This window comes from Nymphaea colorata, chromosome 1, assembly GCF_008831285.2.
Source record: "Nymphaea colorata isolate Beijing-Zhang1983 chromosome 1, ASM883128v2, whole genome shotgun sequence".
In the NCBI taxonomy this organism is placed as follows: domain Eukaryota; kingdom Viridiplantae; phylum Streptophyta; class Magnoliopsida; order Nymphaeales; family Nymphaeaceae; genus Nymphaea; species Nymphaea colorata.
Window position 1 is genome coordinate 3698471 of NC_045138.2, and position 18539 is coordinate 3717009.

The following is an 18539-nucleotide window of genomic DNA, read 5'->3' on the forward strand; positions in this document are numbered from 1 at the left end:
TAAACGTATAACATAATATTTGAAATTTTGAACCAACTGATTGTGCATCTCCATTTGCCTTTCAATTGTTTGAAGCAAGCAATTGCTTATTATACAACAAAGGCTACTAAGACCTGATGGCCGCCAAATCTAGGATTTTCTTTTAAGTGGTGTTTGATGGGCATGGATCTTACTGTAGACGAGGGACATGAGTTCTGGCTTAGCAGTTTGATCTACGCTTCATCACACATGGTGGAAATATCCAACATAAGGATAAAAAAAGAGCTGGCAAGGGAAAGAGGTGAGGTGAACTGAGCAATTTACTTGAGCATCTCAACTGAGAAAGATTCCACTCAGTTAAATGTTGATTGATGGTAAGATCAGGGTCAATAGACTCAATACTGTTTTTTATGTATTAATTCTTAGTGTTTATTAATTCCTTAGATGTAATAGAACAAGTCAATAATCCAGATGAGTGAATAAAACTTGTTCAGTGTCCTCCTCTTCATTTCTTGGTTTTCTTTGCTTTTGCTGCAAAAAAGCATACAGAAAATGGGCACGAAAATAATCAATGGTTACATGCTTTTTTTTTTCTTTTGTTTCTCCTTTGATCCAATAAGCTCATTTGTTGCAGCTCATTGGTATGTTCATCGTTATTGTCTGTTCCTGTGCAAATCTAGGACTGGTCTTAACTTTTTGTTAGTTTTGGAAGTCTGTTCAGTGGAGTCTAACTAGTGTTGTACGTATCGTACGATACGGGGCCGTATCGTACGATACGTATCGTATCGTTTACAAAATACGATACGATACACCCCCTGTATCGCAAATGTGGGTGTATCGTACCTGTATCGTACGATACGTGCGATACGGGCCCCCGTATCGTACGATACGTGCGATACGGGCCCCCGTATCGTACGATACGGTGCGATACGGGATTTCTAAAAAGGAGACTTGAACCCCATTTTTTCGAGTTTTTTTTATAAAAACCCACCCCTTCCTCATTTCTAATCTATAGATTGTACCGTTTTAGAGGGAAATCATCGATTTCCATTGTGAAATCATCGATTTCCATTGTGAAATCATCGATTTCCATTGTGAAATCATTGATTGTCACCGTGAAATCATCTATTAAACCATGGATTTGTGCATGGGTGGCTGATTCCCATTGAGAGGAAATGGTTTTTTTTTTAAACCATGAAGATAAAGATGAAAAAGAATGATATTGTTATGAATTTTGATGTCTATGAAGTATGAATGATGAACTGTGAACGTGTAAGTTTATAGCATTTAGCAAAATAATAAGTCTATCATTATATCTAAAAGACTAAACCATGTTTTATATGAAGAATTTATTATTTTTAATTTTTTCTGATTTTTTATGAATTTTTTGATTTTTTTTAATTTTTTCTGATTTATTATTATTATTTTTTTAAAATTTACGATACGGTTACGATATGTTACGATACGGCGTATCTTAAAGCCCGACCGATACGCCTTACGATACGCTTTTTACAACATTGAGTCTAAGTAATGTTATGTTATTGTAATTATTAGCAGCTTTGTGATTTTAGTTTTTGAAAATATTAGCAGGTTTGTAATATTATGTTATAGTAAGGACAGCAAAAAATATTGCAATATTTTTTAACATATTGTGATATTAACAAAAAAAATGGATACAATGAGAAAAAGGGAAAAAATGATGTTTTGAAAAAAAAAAATCAAATTTTATAGTGATTTTTCATTTATTTTTTATTTCATTTTCTGTTTTCATTTTTTTCAACTTTTGTTTCACTGTTCTACATGTCCCCTAGATGCAATACAATGTTTATTACTTTATCATTTTTATCATTAGATGTTCTTTATATCTTCTAATTAGTTTCTCATTCATTGCACTTTTACCTGACATTTTGATTTTTTTAACTCAGATTTTTTCCAAAAAAAAAAACTGCTGAAATACCCAAGAAAACCACGCTGTTGAAATCCAAGAACAATAGTTGTGGCTATGATTGTAAGTAGTAGCAGCTCGTTGAGCAGCTTAGTGTTATAACTTATATCTGTCCACAGGTTTAATACGTTGAGCGTGTTCTACAAATTATAGTGGTTATATTTTTCTTCCATGTAATTTTGTCCACTTTCATCAAACAAGAGATAGGCATCCACAGATTTTTGTCCTTGCCAAGTAGAAAATTTAGGACGAGATTTTTGTCTGTAGATTTTCATCCATCAATTTTTATCCATAGATTTTTGTCCATGGATATCTATCTGTGGCCATCAAATGGGTCCTTAATGCCAGAGAATACATTCTTAAAGTAGGAGACAAAGTCTGGCTAGTTACCAACCTGCCTTGGTACCTCTCTTAGCCTTCCTACCCAGATCTAGAACTTGATAGCTCCTACTTGAGCACAGAAGGCACACTGACTTTTGTTTCCATAAGCACTTGAAACGATGGCAGGCTGGCAGCTAAATCTAGGGATTTTCTCTTAATGACAGAAAAATACATACTCTTGTATGTTTTGTTTTGATTTTTAGGGTTCCAATGCAAGTTATCTGTACGAAATAGACAGATCGGGCCTACATAATTAGCACATAGCACAATCTGTCCTAACAGTTAATATTGCTAATGAAAGACACCTGTTAATAAAAAAATACTTTAGACATAGGTTGGAGGGCCACAGCTCTCAAGTCTTAAGTCTTCAACACCATAAAGTTGTACAAGTATGTATAAACAAAAGTGCATAGGGAAAATGTATATGACATTGCCGCACTACTTCCCAGCTTCAGCTGCCTGATCAACAAGCATCATCCGATACATATTGAGAACCTAGTGAAGGCATATAGTCGTAGCATCAGCACAACCGCTGATTACAATGAAAATAATAACAAGATCTCCGATATATCATTTGAGTGCAAAGTTTATGTATTGTATTGATTGTTAAATAATAATGAGTATCATCACTAGAAGCAATCTCACTCCAGCACTGATAAATCGCAGTTCAAAAGGTTCACTAAGTTTGGTTTGCCGATTTATTCGGCATTCCAACAAATCAGACTCAATCTGAGTCACATAGTTAACCAATCATATCAGTAATAGCAGTAAAAGAAATTAAACAAATAAATAAATAGATAGACAAGCAATTCACAGTAGCATGATATTCGATGATGCATACACATGCACCCGCCTGAGTAAAATCACATGATGCCACCCAGCTCATCGATGTATTTAGGGCGCACCATTGTGCAGCTTACGGTCTCAAACACTGAGTCACCGGGAATATTGGCATAGTTTAGGGTAACCACTGCCGTGCTCCACATTCGTTGAGCTCAATTGCATTATTGCAGTAACTGCATCCCACACTCGTTGCCTCACGCCAGGGATGAGCTCCTCTAAGTAGCCCGGGGAAGGAGCACTTTATACATCAATCCCTGCAGTCAGAGAAGGTTTCGATCACCCAGGTCCCCGAACCCCTGCACCACCTAACCGAGCCCTTTGTATGTTTTACAGTTGGGTTTGGTTCTTTATAGTAGCAACATGTGTCGATCTTAGACTTTTCATTTCCGATATATTGGGCCGCTTTCGGACTTTCCCTTATACCATCAATCTGAATACTGATCTCAGACTTTTCATTTCCGGTATACCCGACCACTCTCAGACTTTTCATTTCTGGTATACTCGACCACTCTCAGACTTTCCCTTATACTATCAACCCGGAAATATAAAACCGGCCCTAGGCCATAGCCCACATCATAATCATAACTCAGGCCATCAACAAACATTGCGTAAAGTAAATAAACAACCATCATGTTCAATCAATTCAACGCATGAGTATACTTTTACATCTGTCATCACTACCCAGCTTGCATTCTCAATTACACTCATCTCAGAGCTAAAGCACAGGTTTATCAATTAACAACTCACTCTTAGAACTCAATATCGAGCTTGTATCATCAGCATAGCTCGAAGTTCCCATTTGACTCAATTAGCTTTTGGCTCAATTAGCAGGACATGTAAAGTTCATCAGAAGCTCATAAGTTCAACCTAAATAGATTAGGATGATTGGATGAAATCAGGCATACCCATTCATAATTTTTTAGAACAGGAACAAGCTCATAGATATCAGAATTCTACTGTGTTGACATTCCCAAATGTTGATATATCATTAACTTGGTAATACATTTTACAGAATACCAAAGATCTGCCCATTCTTGTGTGACATATACACTGAAGATCTGAACGTCACCAAGATTGACATGGTCACTTCAGATGCAGTCCATTTAGGTTTCTTCACTTGGTTATAGAGTAAAAAATAAAAGGGTGAAAGACTACAACTGTGGAGCACACCAAATTAGCAGAGGAAATTAAGCTCAAACGATAAATATAATCAACTGATCGTGGCATTGTTTGCTGCAATGACCTCAGTCAATCAACTATGGTCAACTACCAGTTATCAGACATTCAATTGAACTAAGCTACATGATATAAAAGTACTAACCTATTTTTACATGACCAAGCTGATGTTTCGTTATCAATGAGATGCAATGTTGCATTACTATGACAACTGCATCTGATTGCTGAATAAAGGTGTGCTCAGCAGAAGAATTATTTGGTGACACATTCTACCATCCTCAAGTAGAAGAGTGGCTTGGGAACAATCTCATATATAAGAATTGAGAAATAATACGGTCATACTTTCCTAGTCCTTATATTATGTTTTTAATAATTTGTAGCTCTTTAGGTGACAAGCCAAAGCGAGTTAGGCTGCATCATGACTTCCACACCGAGTAAATAAGGCTGTTCTGGTATTAAGGAACACATACCTTTGTCAGGTCATGCACTATCTTATGTCTGGTTTCCTTAAGAGTTTAATTGAAACCCACCAGTGCAAATAGGAGTCTACCCAATTAGAACCTTGGAATCTTATATTAGTTCTTCACTCAGGTCATCACATATATCTTCTTTATTTCACTGGATTTTGAAAATCTGGTTGCACTTAATGCAGCCTCTTCTTTTCACCTTTGGTAGCCATCCAGGTGATTCCTAGTTAAGAAATGTTGTATCTTTTTGTCATTTGGTTTCTGCAAATGTGTCTTTATCCTAGTTTGCTTCTTAGCAGAACCATTAGGATAAAACCATGTCAATAACCATGTCATGCCAACAAAACTAAAAGGCTGCCTTACCCATGTCAATATTTCAAAAAATGTGTGTGCGCATGCATGTAGCCTTGGACATGACTTACATATGGTCAAACCTATGCTTTTTTTCTTATCCAGTTCTGGACTGCACGTCTAACGTAATTGGAACCAAACAGCAAGACCATATTATGTATGATGGAGTTCACAATTAGTCCCGTCCTCATCTGCTCTTGACAGGGAGGAGTCCCCATATTATGCATGTGGAGTTCACAATAGTGCCATCCTCATCCACGGACATGCTATTTGAAGCCTGACCATTTGATTGAGTTTTGCTTGTTAATAACGGGCAAAAGCAGTCACTCACTTCATTGAAACTTCTGTTTACAGTAAAATAACCTTTTTAAGTGAATTCTAACAAGAAAAGTCAAACACATAAGCCCCTTATCATCAGCAAAACAGAAGACAAATACTCAAATAGTAACCAGTAGCAAGATACCATTCAATCATTAAAAACTGCAATAAGCTGGCGAAAGTCATATTTCTTACCTCACCAAAACTTGAAAAACTACATTGCAGTGCCTGCTCAAACACCTGCATGACAGCATTTAAAGTCAATTGAAAGAAAAGGCATTTCAAATAAACGGGTTACAAGGAGACGATATCAGAACATCAGGGGTGCAAAAGTACCGAGTATCCACAAACATAATTTCTAGAAATGAGAGCTCTGAGACATTTCGACAACTATTTTATCAATAACAAAAGAGATCCTAATAGTTCAAGTGCCAAAATGATTACGACCACACATCTCAGCTGGATGTATGGAAAACAAAGGAGGAACAAGAAGATATTGCATATCAAAACAAGAATAGTTAGGATGAAGAACAATGGAACCAATAACAAACTAGATATTTAAACTTGCGCCTGGTGCTTCAACAGCAGGAGACGGACGGCGGCTAGCAACCGGTGACGGACGGCGGCTGGCAACCTTTCTCCATTTGACAGACGCACGGCAGGTTTCTTGCTTCGTTAGTTTGTATGTTTTGTTTTGATTTTTAGGGTTCCGATCAACATGTTTGCTGTGTGATTTGTTCTTCTTTCTAGTTTCCCAAATTTGATGGCTTGTTCATAACTGGTTCGCCATTGGAAGCACATTCCGGCGGTGGTGTGCTGTCTGCTGACAATCAAGTATTTCCTGCTCCCTATTCATCTGCCTCACTGCATGGCCTGTTTTGAGTTTTTTCCTTTTTCTTGATACATTCAATTCTCAACTGACATGATTTGTTCGGAAAAATGGTAAAGAGCATATTCTTTTCTTGTGGCTTGAAGAAGATTCTGCTGACTGCGGTTTCTCTCTTCTATGAAAACTGTAACTTGCACGTCAACTCGTTCCTGATGTCTGTTTTTGGGTGCTAGTGTACTTGGAGTTTGGCAATGCTTGAAATGGAGTAAATGAGATTGTCTTTTCACACAACTGTGTTTACCGTTTACTCATTTTAATGGCTGCCTATTTGCACTCAGGCCTCAGCTCTCTTTCATGTGTGGCTTTTTCCATTTGCTTCATTTCCCTGTGCTTCAGACATGTTCCCTTGTCTTGCTTCCATTTGCTTTCATGTGTGGCTTTTTGTTAGGCTCTTGTCGAGCTTTCAGACGTGTTCGTTAATTTGATTATAACTTATTAAGTTATGCACTATGTAGCTTATGATTGTTGTTGACTTGTAATGATATCATTTGTTTTTTCAATTTTTTTCAATTTTTTTTTAATTAAAAATATATAATTATCGCCGTACCGCGATTTACAAAAATGCCATACCAGTACCCTGTAAATCAGGCAAAACCAATGATAATGCTTCAGTAATTTCACACTTGAAGCTTCCTCCAACCCAACAAAATAATACTCAAGAGATCACACTCGAGAGGAACAAAGAACAAATATAGATTCCAATAATCACAACAAGAAGTGGCTAGAAAGCCATGTCATATTACACTAGAGAATATACACTATTTATAAGGAAGAAACCAAAAGAGAGGAGAGAGCTAGCCATTGGAGACTAGTTCCAACGGCTAGAATTCTAGCCGTTGGGACTAGTCTCCCCTTGGGTCCCCTTTGGATAAAATCAGAAAGGGGCAGGGGTGAAACAGGAAAATACAGAAAAGAAAAAGACAAAAAGAAGGTAAAAAGTTACATAAATATCCTAAGTACCCAAACCTATAAAATACACACACACATATATATATATATATATATATATATATATATAGGACACATATTAGATGACTAATATATGTAATGTATATACATATATGTATGTATAGAAGGGATATATACATTCTAACATACCCGTACCCATGTGACATAGTGTGCAACCTTAGATTATATCACGATCCATGACACCATAATTCCTCTAACGTCTAAAATCAGACCAGCAACAAACGAGCAGGATGAATTGGTTTACAGTGCTAATCAAGAATTCGTTTTCTATCAATCAGGGGTGTAACAGTGACCAATTAAATGAGGACAAGATTTTCCTAGAGAGGATACAGGACTTTTCCCCAAGTATTCCTGCCAAACAGGCTCGGTGCAGATATGCTGAATATAGCACAGTTACAGTCTATTTTGTTTGGGTTAAGTTCGACTGTATCTTTTTCCATTGGAAGTTCAACTGCATCTTTCTGGAAAACCCAAACAATAAATTAATGATCTTTAAAGAAAAATGGGGTGCTGCCCCTTCCCATTCCATGCTCCTCTCCAAGAACTCAAGAAACCCATTAAACGGTGACAACTGGCTTCCCTTCCTAACACTTAGTATTTCAACCAAATAAGGCTAGAGCCATCTCATTACTAGTAAGTCTGTCTGTGGACAGTTCTGTTCTATTAACATTTCCCAGCAGAACTCCTGCAGTAACTCTGGTCTGAGTGTTGTGATAGTTCTGAGCTAGCAGGCTTGGGTACATGACAAGCAACCAGGCATGATGTACGGTGTATCTACCCAGACCTGCTAGCCCTCAAGGTAATCACAACATCCCTTAGTTTGAATTTTGGAAACAAACATAATGCAAAAGTAAAAAAGTCAACAAATTCAAGAGTCTTGATGTAGGTCACTCACAAGAGACAAATCTTCCCCTGAACTGCCTAGCCGCTCTAACGAAAGCAAGTATCTTGTCCAGAGCTCTCCAATCCATGGACAGCTTCTAGTGGCCCGAGTATACACAGCCTTGATAACATTAGGCACCTGGAATGAACAGTTTTCAGTAACTAGCCAGTGGCACCAATGTCAGGCATTTGGTGGAGGGTACCTTCAACTTATTATCCACATAACTCGTATAATTGAGCCAAAGGTCACTTGATACTGGAAATTCTGTGATAGCACGCTCGTAAAGAACTTGAGTCCTTGCAGGATCACCAGATCGCTCTTCAAATTTTATGTAGGACTGCAACAAAACCATGCACGGATATCATTGAAGTGAAAAAAGAGTATCACAATTATTATAGAGAGAGAGAAAAGCATTATCCACAAAAACAAAACACTATATGGATAGCATTATATGAAAACCTGTTATTTTCTTTGAAATTTTCAAGTTTAATTTGTAGCTAACCATTTAAAGTTCTCCTGATAAAGCTCTTCTGATGCTAACAAAAGCATAATTAATGACTAGGAGCTCCACTATAGAGCAACATGGCGATCACTTTGATCAAAATAAGAAATTAGAATCTTGCCAAGATCCAAAAGGAAAGAAAAAAAAAGGAATATGAATTAAACACTTGTTAAAGAATAACAGGATGGCGGCCCTTCAGCACATTGAAAAACACTCAGTGCCAGCATGTACAATGAATCATATAACTTGTGCTAATCATCTTCCAGTTTCTCTGAGAGACGAAATCTAATGACACAATGAAAACTAGCACAATCCAGCATGCATTATATGCTCACATGTTGTGAACAGTGAACAATAAGAAAGTTACAATGCGTACAACTTAGCAGTTCCCCTCTATTAGGTTGTACTTCAGAATTCATGAACTTCAACTTTCATCATGGGTATGTCTTCTAGTTCAATTTCTTTCACTTGTGTCTAGTTTGTTTTGTACAATGAATAATAATAGCCAATTCAGAAGACAATTTTCCAATGCTCACAAGTCACTTTCAGATTTAATCACTAAGGCCACGTTTGATGGCCAAGAAAAATACTGTAGATCGAGTGGTTTTTTTTAATTTCGTACGGCTTCAACCCGTGTCAACAAACGCAGGAAAAAAATCCGCGCAAAAAACGCACGATCAGGGTAAATTTACCCTGGAAAAAAGTCGGACCTGGAGGGGTCCGACTTTTTTCCAAGGATTTTTTTTTTTGCCCGTTACCTTCATTCTTCGCATCCATTCTCGGTCGCCACCGCCTCTTCCTCCTCTGATCGACCGAGTTTGGTTCAGCTCGCGGCAGCATCTCCTTCACTCTCTTGTTCAAGGATGGAATGTGGACCCTCTTTCTCTCTCTCGCCCCCTCTCTCCCATTCCCTCTTGCTCCTTGTCTCTCTCTATCTCCGTCCATCTTGCCCCAGCCTGCCCCGCTGCTGATTGAAAAAGAGAAGCGGCGGTTCTGCACATCATCGTTCCCCATAAAGCTCCATTGGTGTGGTGGGCGTCAAAGCTTTCAGACTTAGAATATATGGCACATGATTTTGAGTGTTAACAGGATTATCCTCATCTTCAGTGTAATCTGGGCGTATCAAAAATGGCCTAATCGAGTCCTCGACATTGAATCCCTGCACCGGCATGGATATCCCCTTCTTCATGGGTTAGGGGCATCAACATGCCCCATTTTGCTCACATCGATAGTGGACTTTACCTCGGCGGCAAATTTTCACATTTCACGGGCTTTCATCTTGTGGTGAACGCGTTCTTTAGATAGGTGAGTTTCATTTGAAGGGAAGCTTCGCTTCTTATTGCTGTTAGAAGGCTTCGCTTTGTGTGAAATCAATGGAAAGGGCAAGCTTTCCCAAATTTTGGTTGAATCATTGGTTCTTTCATCTTCTTCTTATTCTTCTTCTTCTTATTTTTCTTGTGTATTTTTTTAGGTCGTTTTTACATAAAAAAAATTGAGGCCATCAAACATGGCCTGGATTAGGAAAAAGGAAATTTTAACCAACCGTACATTTACCATGGCTTTTTTACCTGGAAAAATTCTTCTCAAAAAATCCAGGCCATCAAACGTGGCCTAAAGACCTTGCTTAGACATCCAAAATCAATCAGCCAAGATGCACAACAGCAACCCTTCCTTTTCTGTTACATTGTTCAATTCTTTCTTAATATGCACATGTAGGAAGTTAGAATACTTGCAATCCCAGAAGGAATAAAGCAAACACAAAACTTTTTGGTGCAATTGAAATAAAAAGAAGGAAATAATATGCCAAACTAACATACATGTAAACTGTAATCAGAGAAAAATCACTAGTTGATTTTTTCCACATAAAGAATGTTCATACCATGAAACCTTGCAATTTCTCTGTTTCCAACACGTCTGGACCAGAAACTCGTTCCTCATAACTGGCACGAGAATTGTACATCCCCAAAGCCTTTTTATATGCAGACATAACATTAGATGGAATGCTATCAAAATCAGTTGTCATCCCATCAAGTTTTCCCTGCCCAATCTCCCACTGTTTGTACTCATCGAGCGTGAAACTCATGTTTGCAAGGGGGATAGATAACTGACGATGGAAAAGGCTACGAATGCGGTCAGTCTGTCTAGCTTTTTCCTGCACAATACAACTTGACATTAAAGTGCGAACAACAAGAAGAGTTTGCTCTGGAATTGTATTTTTGGTGACAAGCAGAAGCTATAGTGACCAACCAACAAGATCTATAAACTAATCAATTAAGATAAACCATCGTCACACATATTGTTCTCGGAAAAATGTCGGTGAGGTTTTTCTCAGGTATTGTTTGGCTTAGTTGTTCTTCTCAGGAAAATCTTGACAATTTTCAAAAAATTAAGAAAATCATAAGATTCATAAAAAACCTTAAAAATTAAAAAATATTAAAATCTCAAGAAAAATCGCGACAAAATTGTGTTGGCAAGATTTTTCAAAATCTCGCGACCTTTCTCCGGTGACCGGATGTTTCATTTTATTTGATTTTCTCATAAATATCGTGATATTTTCGTATACGAAGCCTAGATATATTTTCTAAACCATCTGGTCTTCCACCTATATGAATTTATCGAACAGAAGTGGAGCCGGGCTCTAAACCAGTGAATTTCAGACCTTACCGGTATAGTCACGCTCAGGAGGCCATTGAACCTATGTCACCAAAATGATGGGTGCAGGTGCGGGTGCGGGTGCCGGTGCGGGTGCGGGTGCTGGTGCCGATGCGGCACATCTCAAAAAATTGTCGTGCAGCGGTGCGGCGAGGGTATTTATTATTATTATTAATTTAATAATTTAATATATTAATAATATCAAATTTCATAAAAAACTAAAACAAAATGAAACTAATAGGGTTCGATCTTCAAGCCCTAGATGGAAGAATTCTAGGGCCATAATTTGCTGATAATGGTGGCTGCGATCTCCGCCACCACGATTATGTTACGATATAATTTTTAAGATAGAATAATTTGAGTCACCCTAATCCCTCATTCAAACAGGTCATTTATAGGTCAGAGGGCACTTTTCACCCTTGGGAAAGAAATTCACATGGCCAAGATTTTAGAAAATCAGGAAATTTCTCGTTCCAAAACACGGTCCCCTCAAGAAACAGGAATATGTAAAAAAAAGAAAATTAGTTTGATATACATGGAACCACTGTTGAAACTGCATGTTCTATGTATGGTAGCGACCAATTAAACATACCCAAAAAGAACCACATATACAAACAAAAAAAAAATGTAACTTTGCCGATAGTCGATTTGCACGGCAAATTGTTAAGGAAAAAAAATAACATAAAAAACGTGGCAATCCACCGTTAACTTTGCCGATAAATAGCTCCGTCGAGTCCGCCCTTCCAGAGAAACCTGCTACACAGAGCATTAGTACCAGAGCCTTCCTCTTCTTCTTCTTCTTCTGCACTTTTTGGTTGAGAGACAGCAAGCGGCTCGGGATGGGGAAGGACACAGAGGTGACGGAGCAGGCGCGGAGGCCCAAGGGCCGCGAGATCAACTCCTGCTATCTCTCCTCTCTCACTCCGACCACGTCGTCGTTGTCCACCTCCCGCCGCTGCGCCTCGCCCTCTCAACCTGTCACGGCTTCTCCCAATCGCGCCTGTGGGACAACCACCAAGAAAGCGCAGTCGCCAGTCGGCGAGCGTCGCCAACCCTCGACTGCCTCATGCCCGTCTACTCCCATGCCGGCAGCCATCTAATAGGGTGCGGATTAGGTGCGCACTGGAGGCGCATCCGCACCCGCATCTGCACCAGCGTCGCGTCGACACGGGTGCGTCACCAGGGTTGCCGCACCCTGGTGACATAGCATTGAACAATTAGTGAGACAGATGCTTACTGAAGGAGAAATAGCCAAGTAAGAGCATGTATTATTCCCCCACCCTATTAGTAAAAAAGAAAGATGGACAATGGCGATTTGTGTGGACTAAAGGGGCTGAATGTCATAACTATAAAAAATCAGTATCCTATTCCTATAGTTAAAAGAGTTGCTTGATGAGCTGAAAGGGGCAACAATATTTTCTAAACTCGACCTCCAAACAGGCACCATCAAGACATTCCTAAAACAGCCTTCAACTCATGAAAGCCATTATGAATTTAAGGTCATGCCCTTTGGGCTTACAAATGTGCTGGGGGCCTTATAAGCCCTTATGAATGAGATATTTCACCCATATTTGTGAAAGTTCGTTTTGGTATTTTTTTTATAATATACTAATCTATGGCCCTAACATAAGGAGCATGTGCATAAGCTGAAAGAAGTACTCAGCAGATTGAGAGAGCATAAATTGTACGCAAAGGCTGAGAAATGTCTGTTTGACGGCAAACAAATCACTTACATAGGCCACATTATATCCAGTCATGGGGTTCATATGGAGGAGGACAAACTCGCAGCCATACAACTGCCAAAGGAAATCAAGGGGTTGCGGACCTTCTAGGGCATGCAGGTTACTACTGCTGCTCTGTGAGATATTTCAAAGTTCAAACTGATGGCAGCACCTCTCGCGAAAATGTTGAAGAAAAACCAGTTTGAGTGAAATGACGAAAGAAAGAAGGTATTTGAATTGCTCAAGACTGCAGTAACTAATGCATCATTCTTAGCACTACCAGATTTCATTAAAGCTTTCGGTTTGGAGACTGATGCCTCAACAAAACAAGGGGTAGGAGCTTTATTAATTCAAGGGGACAATCCTATCACTTTTTTGACAGGCCAATGGGTGAAAAGTTTAAAGGTAAATCAGTTAATGAAAGGGAGCTGATTGCAATTGTACTAGCAGTCCACAAGTGGCATCCTTATATAGTGGCTTTCAAATTTATACCAACCACCGCAGTCTAAAAACATTATCTACAGCAGAAGGTACTGAATTCTACGCAGCAAAAATGGATAATTAAATTACTGGACTATGACTTTGGGTTACTATACAAGAAAGTGTCAGAAAATGTGGTTACTGATGGACTATCTAGGCAATTTGGACCAGAGTAGGCTGAAAATGACATACATTTTCAATTGCATACCTTGATGCTGCCCACAGTCCAAGCAGACCATTTTGTTGCTCGTGAAGTTTAAGGTAAAAAGATACCTACTTACCTACCCCATCTTTTTCTCTCGCTATAACATATATACGAGTGTGCATGTGTGTGATTGTATTGGTATAATCATATGGAGCAGCTTTAGATTTCTATATAGAATGGCCTCATTTATATGCACATTCATTTGTATATTCTTGAACTGCATATCAGATATAGCCTACGCTTGCTTTACTAATTTTCTTTCTGAAGACCGACTTGGACCAATTCCAGACTAGTCCCAACTAAGCCTTCTGTCAACTTATTTACATTTTCACCAAATACAAACTATTTCAGGATCCTTGCTTACATTAGTATCCTTTTGAGTTTAGCATACTTTAGAAGGATCATTTTCATCTTTTGAGGTTGTATAAATAATGCAGCTATTCAGCCACCGAAGGCATAAAAATAAGCAGGCTAGGAAGTAGTAAACAGAATCATGAATAAATAACTAAATAACGTACATATATATAACCCTGATACACTAGGATGAGTTTTTTGTGTAGAATTTTTGCACCTAATCTAACCACAACAAATGCTCAATATGACTTTTACCACGTTACTAGAGCTAATCACCTCTGATGCCTCATAAGAGGCAAACTTTGATAGACCAAATGAACAAGACTAGTCCTTCAAGAATGATCAAGAAATCTTCCCCAAGTCATTTTGACATACGAAAGCAGTGAATAGATCTAATCAAATAATGACTAAGCACGCTTAAAAGTATACTTCTTGCAACCAAGTAAAGAAGAAACACACTTCTTATGTTACAATCTTTATGTTCCCCATTCTTCACTCTTATGTTTCCACTCTGCTTATTATGATTTTGCATCCTGCTCATGTGCTTTCTCATGCTTCACAGCTCTAGTATAATTCCTCTAAATGATAATCATGGCCACTTACATAATCCTTGGGGTTCTTAGCAGCAAGGTTTTTCTCAGGTATTTTTCAACAAAGTTGTTTTTCTCGGGAAAATTTCAGAAAATTTTGTCAACTTTTGAAAAATGAAAAAAAATTCCTAAAAATTATGTAAAATAAAACAGATCAGAAACTAATAAAAACACACTAAAAAAACTAGACAAAATGATAAAAATAATCTTAATAATAATGATGTCTGAATAATGATAAAATGATGATAAATAATTTAATTTAAGTTTAAAGGTGAATCCATGAAGTCACTAACCTTAAAAGAGAAAAACAACAAAAAATAGAAAAAGCCACCGAAAAATGTGAGAAATATGTTTTTATGTTTTTTTCAAAAAGACATATTTTTTTGGCTTTTTCATTTTTTCCATTTTTCTTGTTAATACCGCAGTAATTTCGAAAATACCACGATATTTTTGGCTATGGTAATAACCACAGTGTTTAGCTTTTTAATTTAATTTTTTATTAATAATGAGAAAAGAACTTCTAGAAATGAGCTTCTTGTTTCGAGCTATAAAATAACATGTTAAAGACATTATTAATTTTTTTGCTGCTAGACTTACTAAATTTTTGTATCATACAAAATCTGGATTTTGAATTAAGCTGAATATTATATGAAGTTTTAAGCTATAAATTGATAGATGGCAATTGATGCATTAAACATTCTAGATCTGGTTAAAAGCTTCACAAAGCAGAAAGAAAAGACCACATAAAATGTGAGTCAAAATGAGCTGGATGAAAGATGCTCCTGAAGAGAAACAGACATTGTCTAATGTACCAGAAAGATGCTGAGACATAAAGCTCTCGTGTGGCAGAAGTGGTCAAATGGGAGATGGAGCAAGCTAGAAATGGGTCAAGAAACTTCAGCTAAGAGGAAGAATGGTTGACAATTAAGCATCTAAAAAACCCATACCTCAGCATCGGCCTCATCAATAGCTAGGTGGTAAGCCTGCTCAAATTCCCTGTATGCATCCCAGATTTTGCTCCCTTCAGCAATGTGTAGTCCACCAGAAGTTAGAGCTTGTTCAAACAGATCCCTCATCTTGGCGACACCATCTATCGTCAATGTGGAGACGGATTCATTGTATTCTTGAATAAAATTTAGATAATTACACCAAAGAGGAATAGACTGAAAAAAATGTAATTAGACATAATTAGTTTAAGAAAATAGAAAGAAAAAACTATTCAGTATTTCCCACACTCTAGAATCTAGATGAAAAGCAAAAGTATTCATCAATCACCAAAGGCCTACCAGATATTCTTGAACCCCTCGTTCATATATGTTCTTCACTGTAGTAAGTGCCTCAGGGCTGAAACAAGAGAAAATAACTGCACGGTTGGGAACAAAGTGCAACAACATTGCCAATTTTGGAATGCTTCAAAGAAAGAAAGCAATGAGCATGAACATGCCATCTTTCCCGTGTTTTAACCATGTACTGGGAAAAGCTGGAAAAAAATTCCCAAGCATATTAAATCCTTAAATGAGGAATTGGAATATTTATCTCCCATTCAAGCAGTAAAAGGGAACCCAATTTCATGAATCGAGACAGTTTATGCCAGGTTCTTGCCAGTGCTCTTTATGGAAACTCTTTCATCTCGTTAGTGGTAGCATTCCAAGACTTATGGACCTTTTACAGTAGTTCTTAGTCCCTTTTGAACTTGTCCATGATATCTAAGAGAAAAAAGATAGCTGCTGTCATTCTGAAGCTCAAATGAATATGACTGTTTATACCACCATCGCTATAACCATTGTCCCCTTAAACAGAGCACCTTCCTTTTCTTTACTCAACTAAAAGCAATGCAGAACCCATATAAAGGTGCTCATACAAAATGGTGCAATTTCAAGAGTATGAATAAGCAGATCCAGATATATAATTTATATAACCATTCTCTTTGGACGACGACATTTTGAAGCTTATTATCTTATTCTGTTGTTTTCTGCCAACTCCATCTCTGTTTCTTTGACATCATTAGTCTTAAATAAAATAAAACCCTTAACCCAGTAAAAGGATTTTGCATACGGTCTAGGTATAAATGACAATCTCATTCACGGTAATTTAAATTGCAGCCCGCTCATTGTTTAGTTAGTCAGTGGAAACATCAAAAAGAAAAAGATAATCCGACATATTTTAGCCTTGAGCAAAATAAAGGATCGGACCTTTGAACCCTATCCCAGATATTACACAACGCTTAGACAATATAGAACACATAGACGACACAGTTACTATTGCAGGTAAACTGTAAGGCCTTTCACAATTGTGCGACATGGAAATGATTGAAAGTAAGATACGCAATTCAAAATATCCACTTAACAAGCCTTGTCCTGGTAGCATATCTAGCTAGAAGTTTGGAAGGGTAAAGTTGCATCTCAGCGAGAAGTACGGGATTAGGTCCTTCAGTTACCAGTTGATAATAACATATCGTAAGGCAACAACCAGTCAGGCCACTGCATGTGGAATTCTGAGAAAGAGGGCTATGATTCGTAAATGGTGCTGGCTATCTTGCAGGAGAGTACGACAAATTACCATGGGCTAGTAACTTGATTTGATCGTCTTGTTGATCTTGTTATTCTCTAGTAACTTTCTTGGTCTGTTACAAAACGACGATGTGGTAGTTCAAAGCTCGAGGTCAATGTGTAAACCGAAATGCTAAACGATATCGTCCAACACCGTAGCATTAGCAATAGAAGCTGAAACAAGGAAGAAGGACAATGGAATCAAGAACCCACCTCGTACTCAAGGACGATTCATCGCTAGCCCATTCCTGCCACATCGTCGGAGTTAACGGGAACAGCGCACTCATCGATTCCCTGGCAGCTCGAAGCTTCTCGATTTCTCCTGCTTTCCTCAGGGACTTTATATACTGCCGGAAAGGAAAACAACCAACCAATAGAAGTGATCGTCCTCATCTTATGATTATGAAGTTTCGACATTTTTCTAGCTAACGGAAAAAAAAAAGGGAAAAATCCAGCATTCCTCTGCTACGCTCCTGCGGCGGAAAGCTATACACCGACGACATTCTCAGAGCAGAGATGGAACAGACAGCAGAGAGACCGGCAAGCCACGGGGACAGGGAAAGAGGACCGCACCTTAACTTGCGCATCGTAGTCATTAGGACTGTCCTGAACTGCCCGCTCAAGCGTTCTGATGTCTAGTGCTTCGTCTTCAGAGTCATCGGAGTCGGAATCTGCAGATGAGGAGTGGCCTCCTTCGGAGCCTTGAGGCATCTCCTCCGTGTCGAAAGAGGGCGGGTGATCCGCTGCTGCAAACTCTGGGTCGTCGTCGACGGTCTGGTTTTCGGCCATCGTCCCTGTCACAGCACGGGGGCAAGGAAAGAGATAGTTTGGGACTCGAGAGGGGAGGGAGGGAGAGGGGGTGCTCTGAATATGGCTTTCCGGTGTAGGAAACGTTGTAGGTGCTGTGGCTTACTGCCGGCTAGGGTGACTATGGTTGACGGTAATTTTGTTCTGTCACCTTTCTGTGTGGAACAAGCGGAGCAGGGGCAGTCGATGGATCTTTAATGTCGATTTTTATAATTTAAATTTTAGAAACTTAAATTCAAATTGAAATGAAAACTTTAGTTATAGTCTTATTTGATAATCCAACATCTTAATTTCATAATTAAAAATAATGTGTTCGATGAAACATGAATTAAAATTTTAGAATTGATAAATTTTAATACCTAGTTGGATTTTTCCTAGCATTTTCAACCAAACCAAAATATTTAATTTGGTTGATAATTTCATCTCTTTCCAAACAAAATACCATTAGGCTGCTGTTTTATATTGGCCTGAGATGAAT

General features: G+C 38.3%; 1 protein-coding gene across 1 annotated transcript in view; it reads right to left on the reverse strand.

Moving 5' to 3' along the window:
• The window catches only part of LOC116263234 (uncharacterized), a 63648-nt gene extending 45429 nt beyond the window's left edge, over positions 1–18219 (reverse strand). The window contains exons 1-8 of the mRNA XM_031642889.2: positions 17828–18219; positions 17468–17601; positions 15992–16049; positions 15653–15868; positions 10583–10855; positions 8404–8538; positions 8214–8339; positions 5656–5700 (exon numbers count right to left, since the gene is read on the reverse strand). Of these exons, the coding sequence (XP_031498749.1) occupies positions 5656–5700; positions 8214–8339; positions 8404–8538; positions 10583–10855; positions 15653–15868; positions 15992–16049; positions 17468–17601; positions 17828–18043 (1203 nt within the window). The 5' untranslated portion in view covers positions 18044–18219. The remainder of the gene's footprint in view (positions 1–5655; positions 5701–8213; positions 8340–8403; positions 8539–10582; positions 10856–15652; positions 15869–15991; positions 16050–17467; positions 17602–17827) is intronic.
• Positions 18220–18539: the final 320 nt, after the last annotated feature.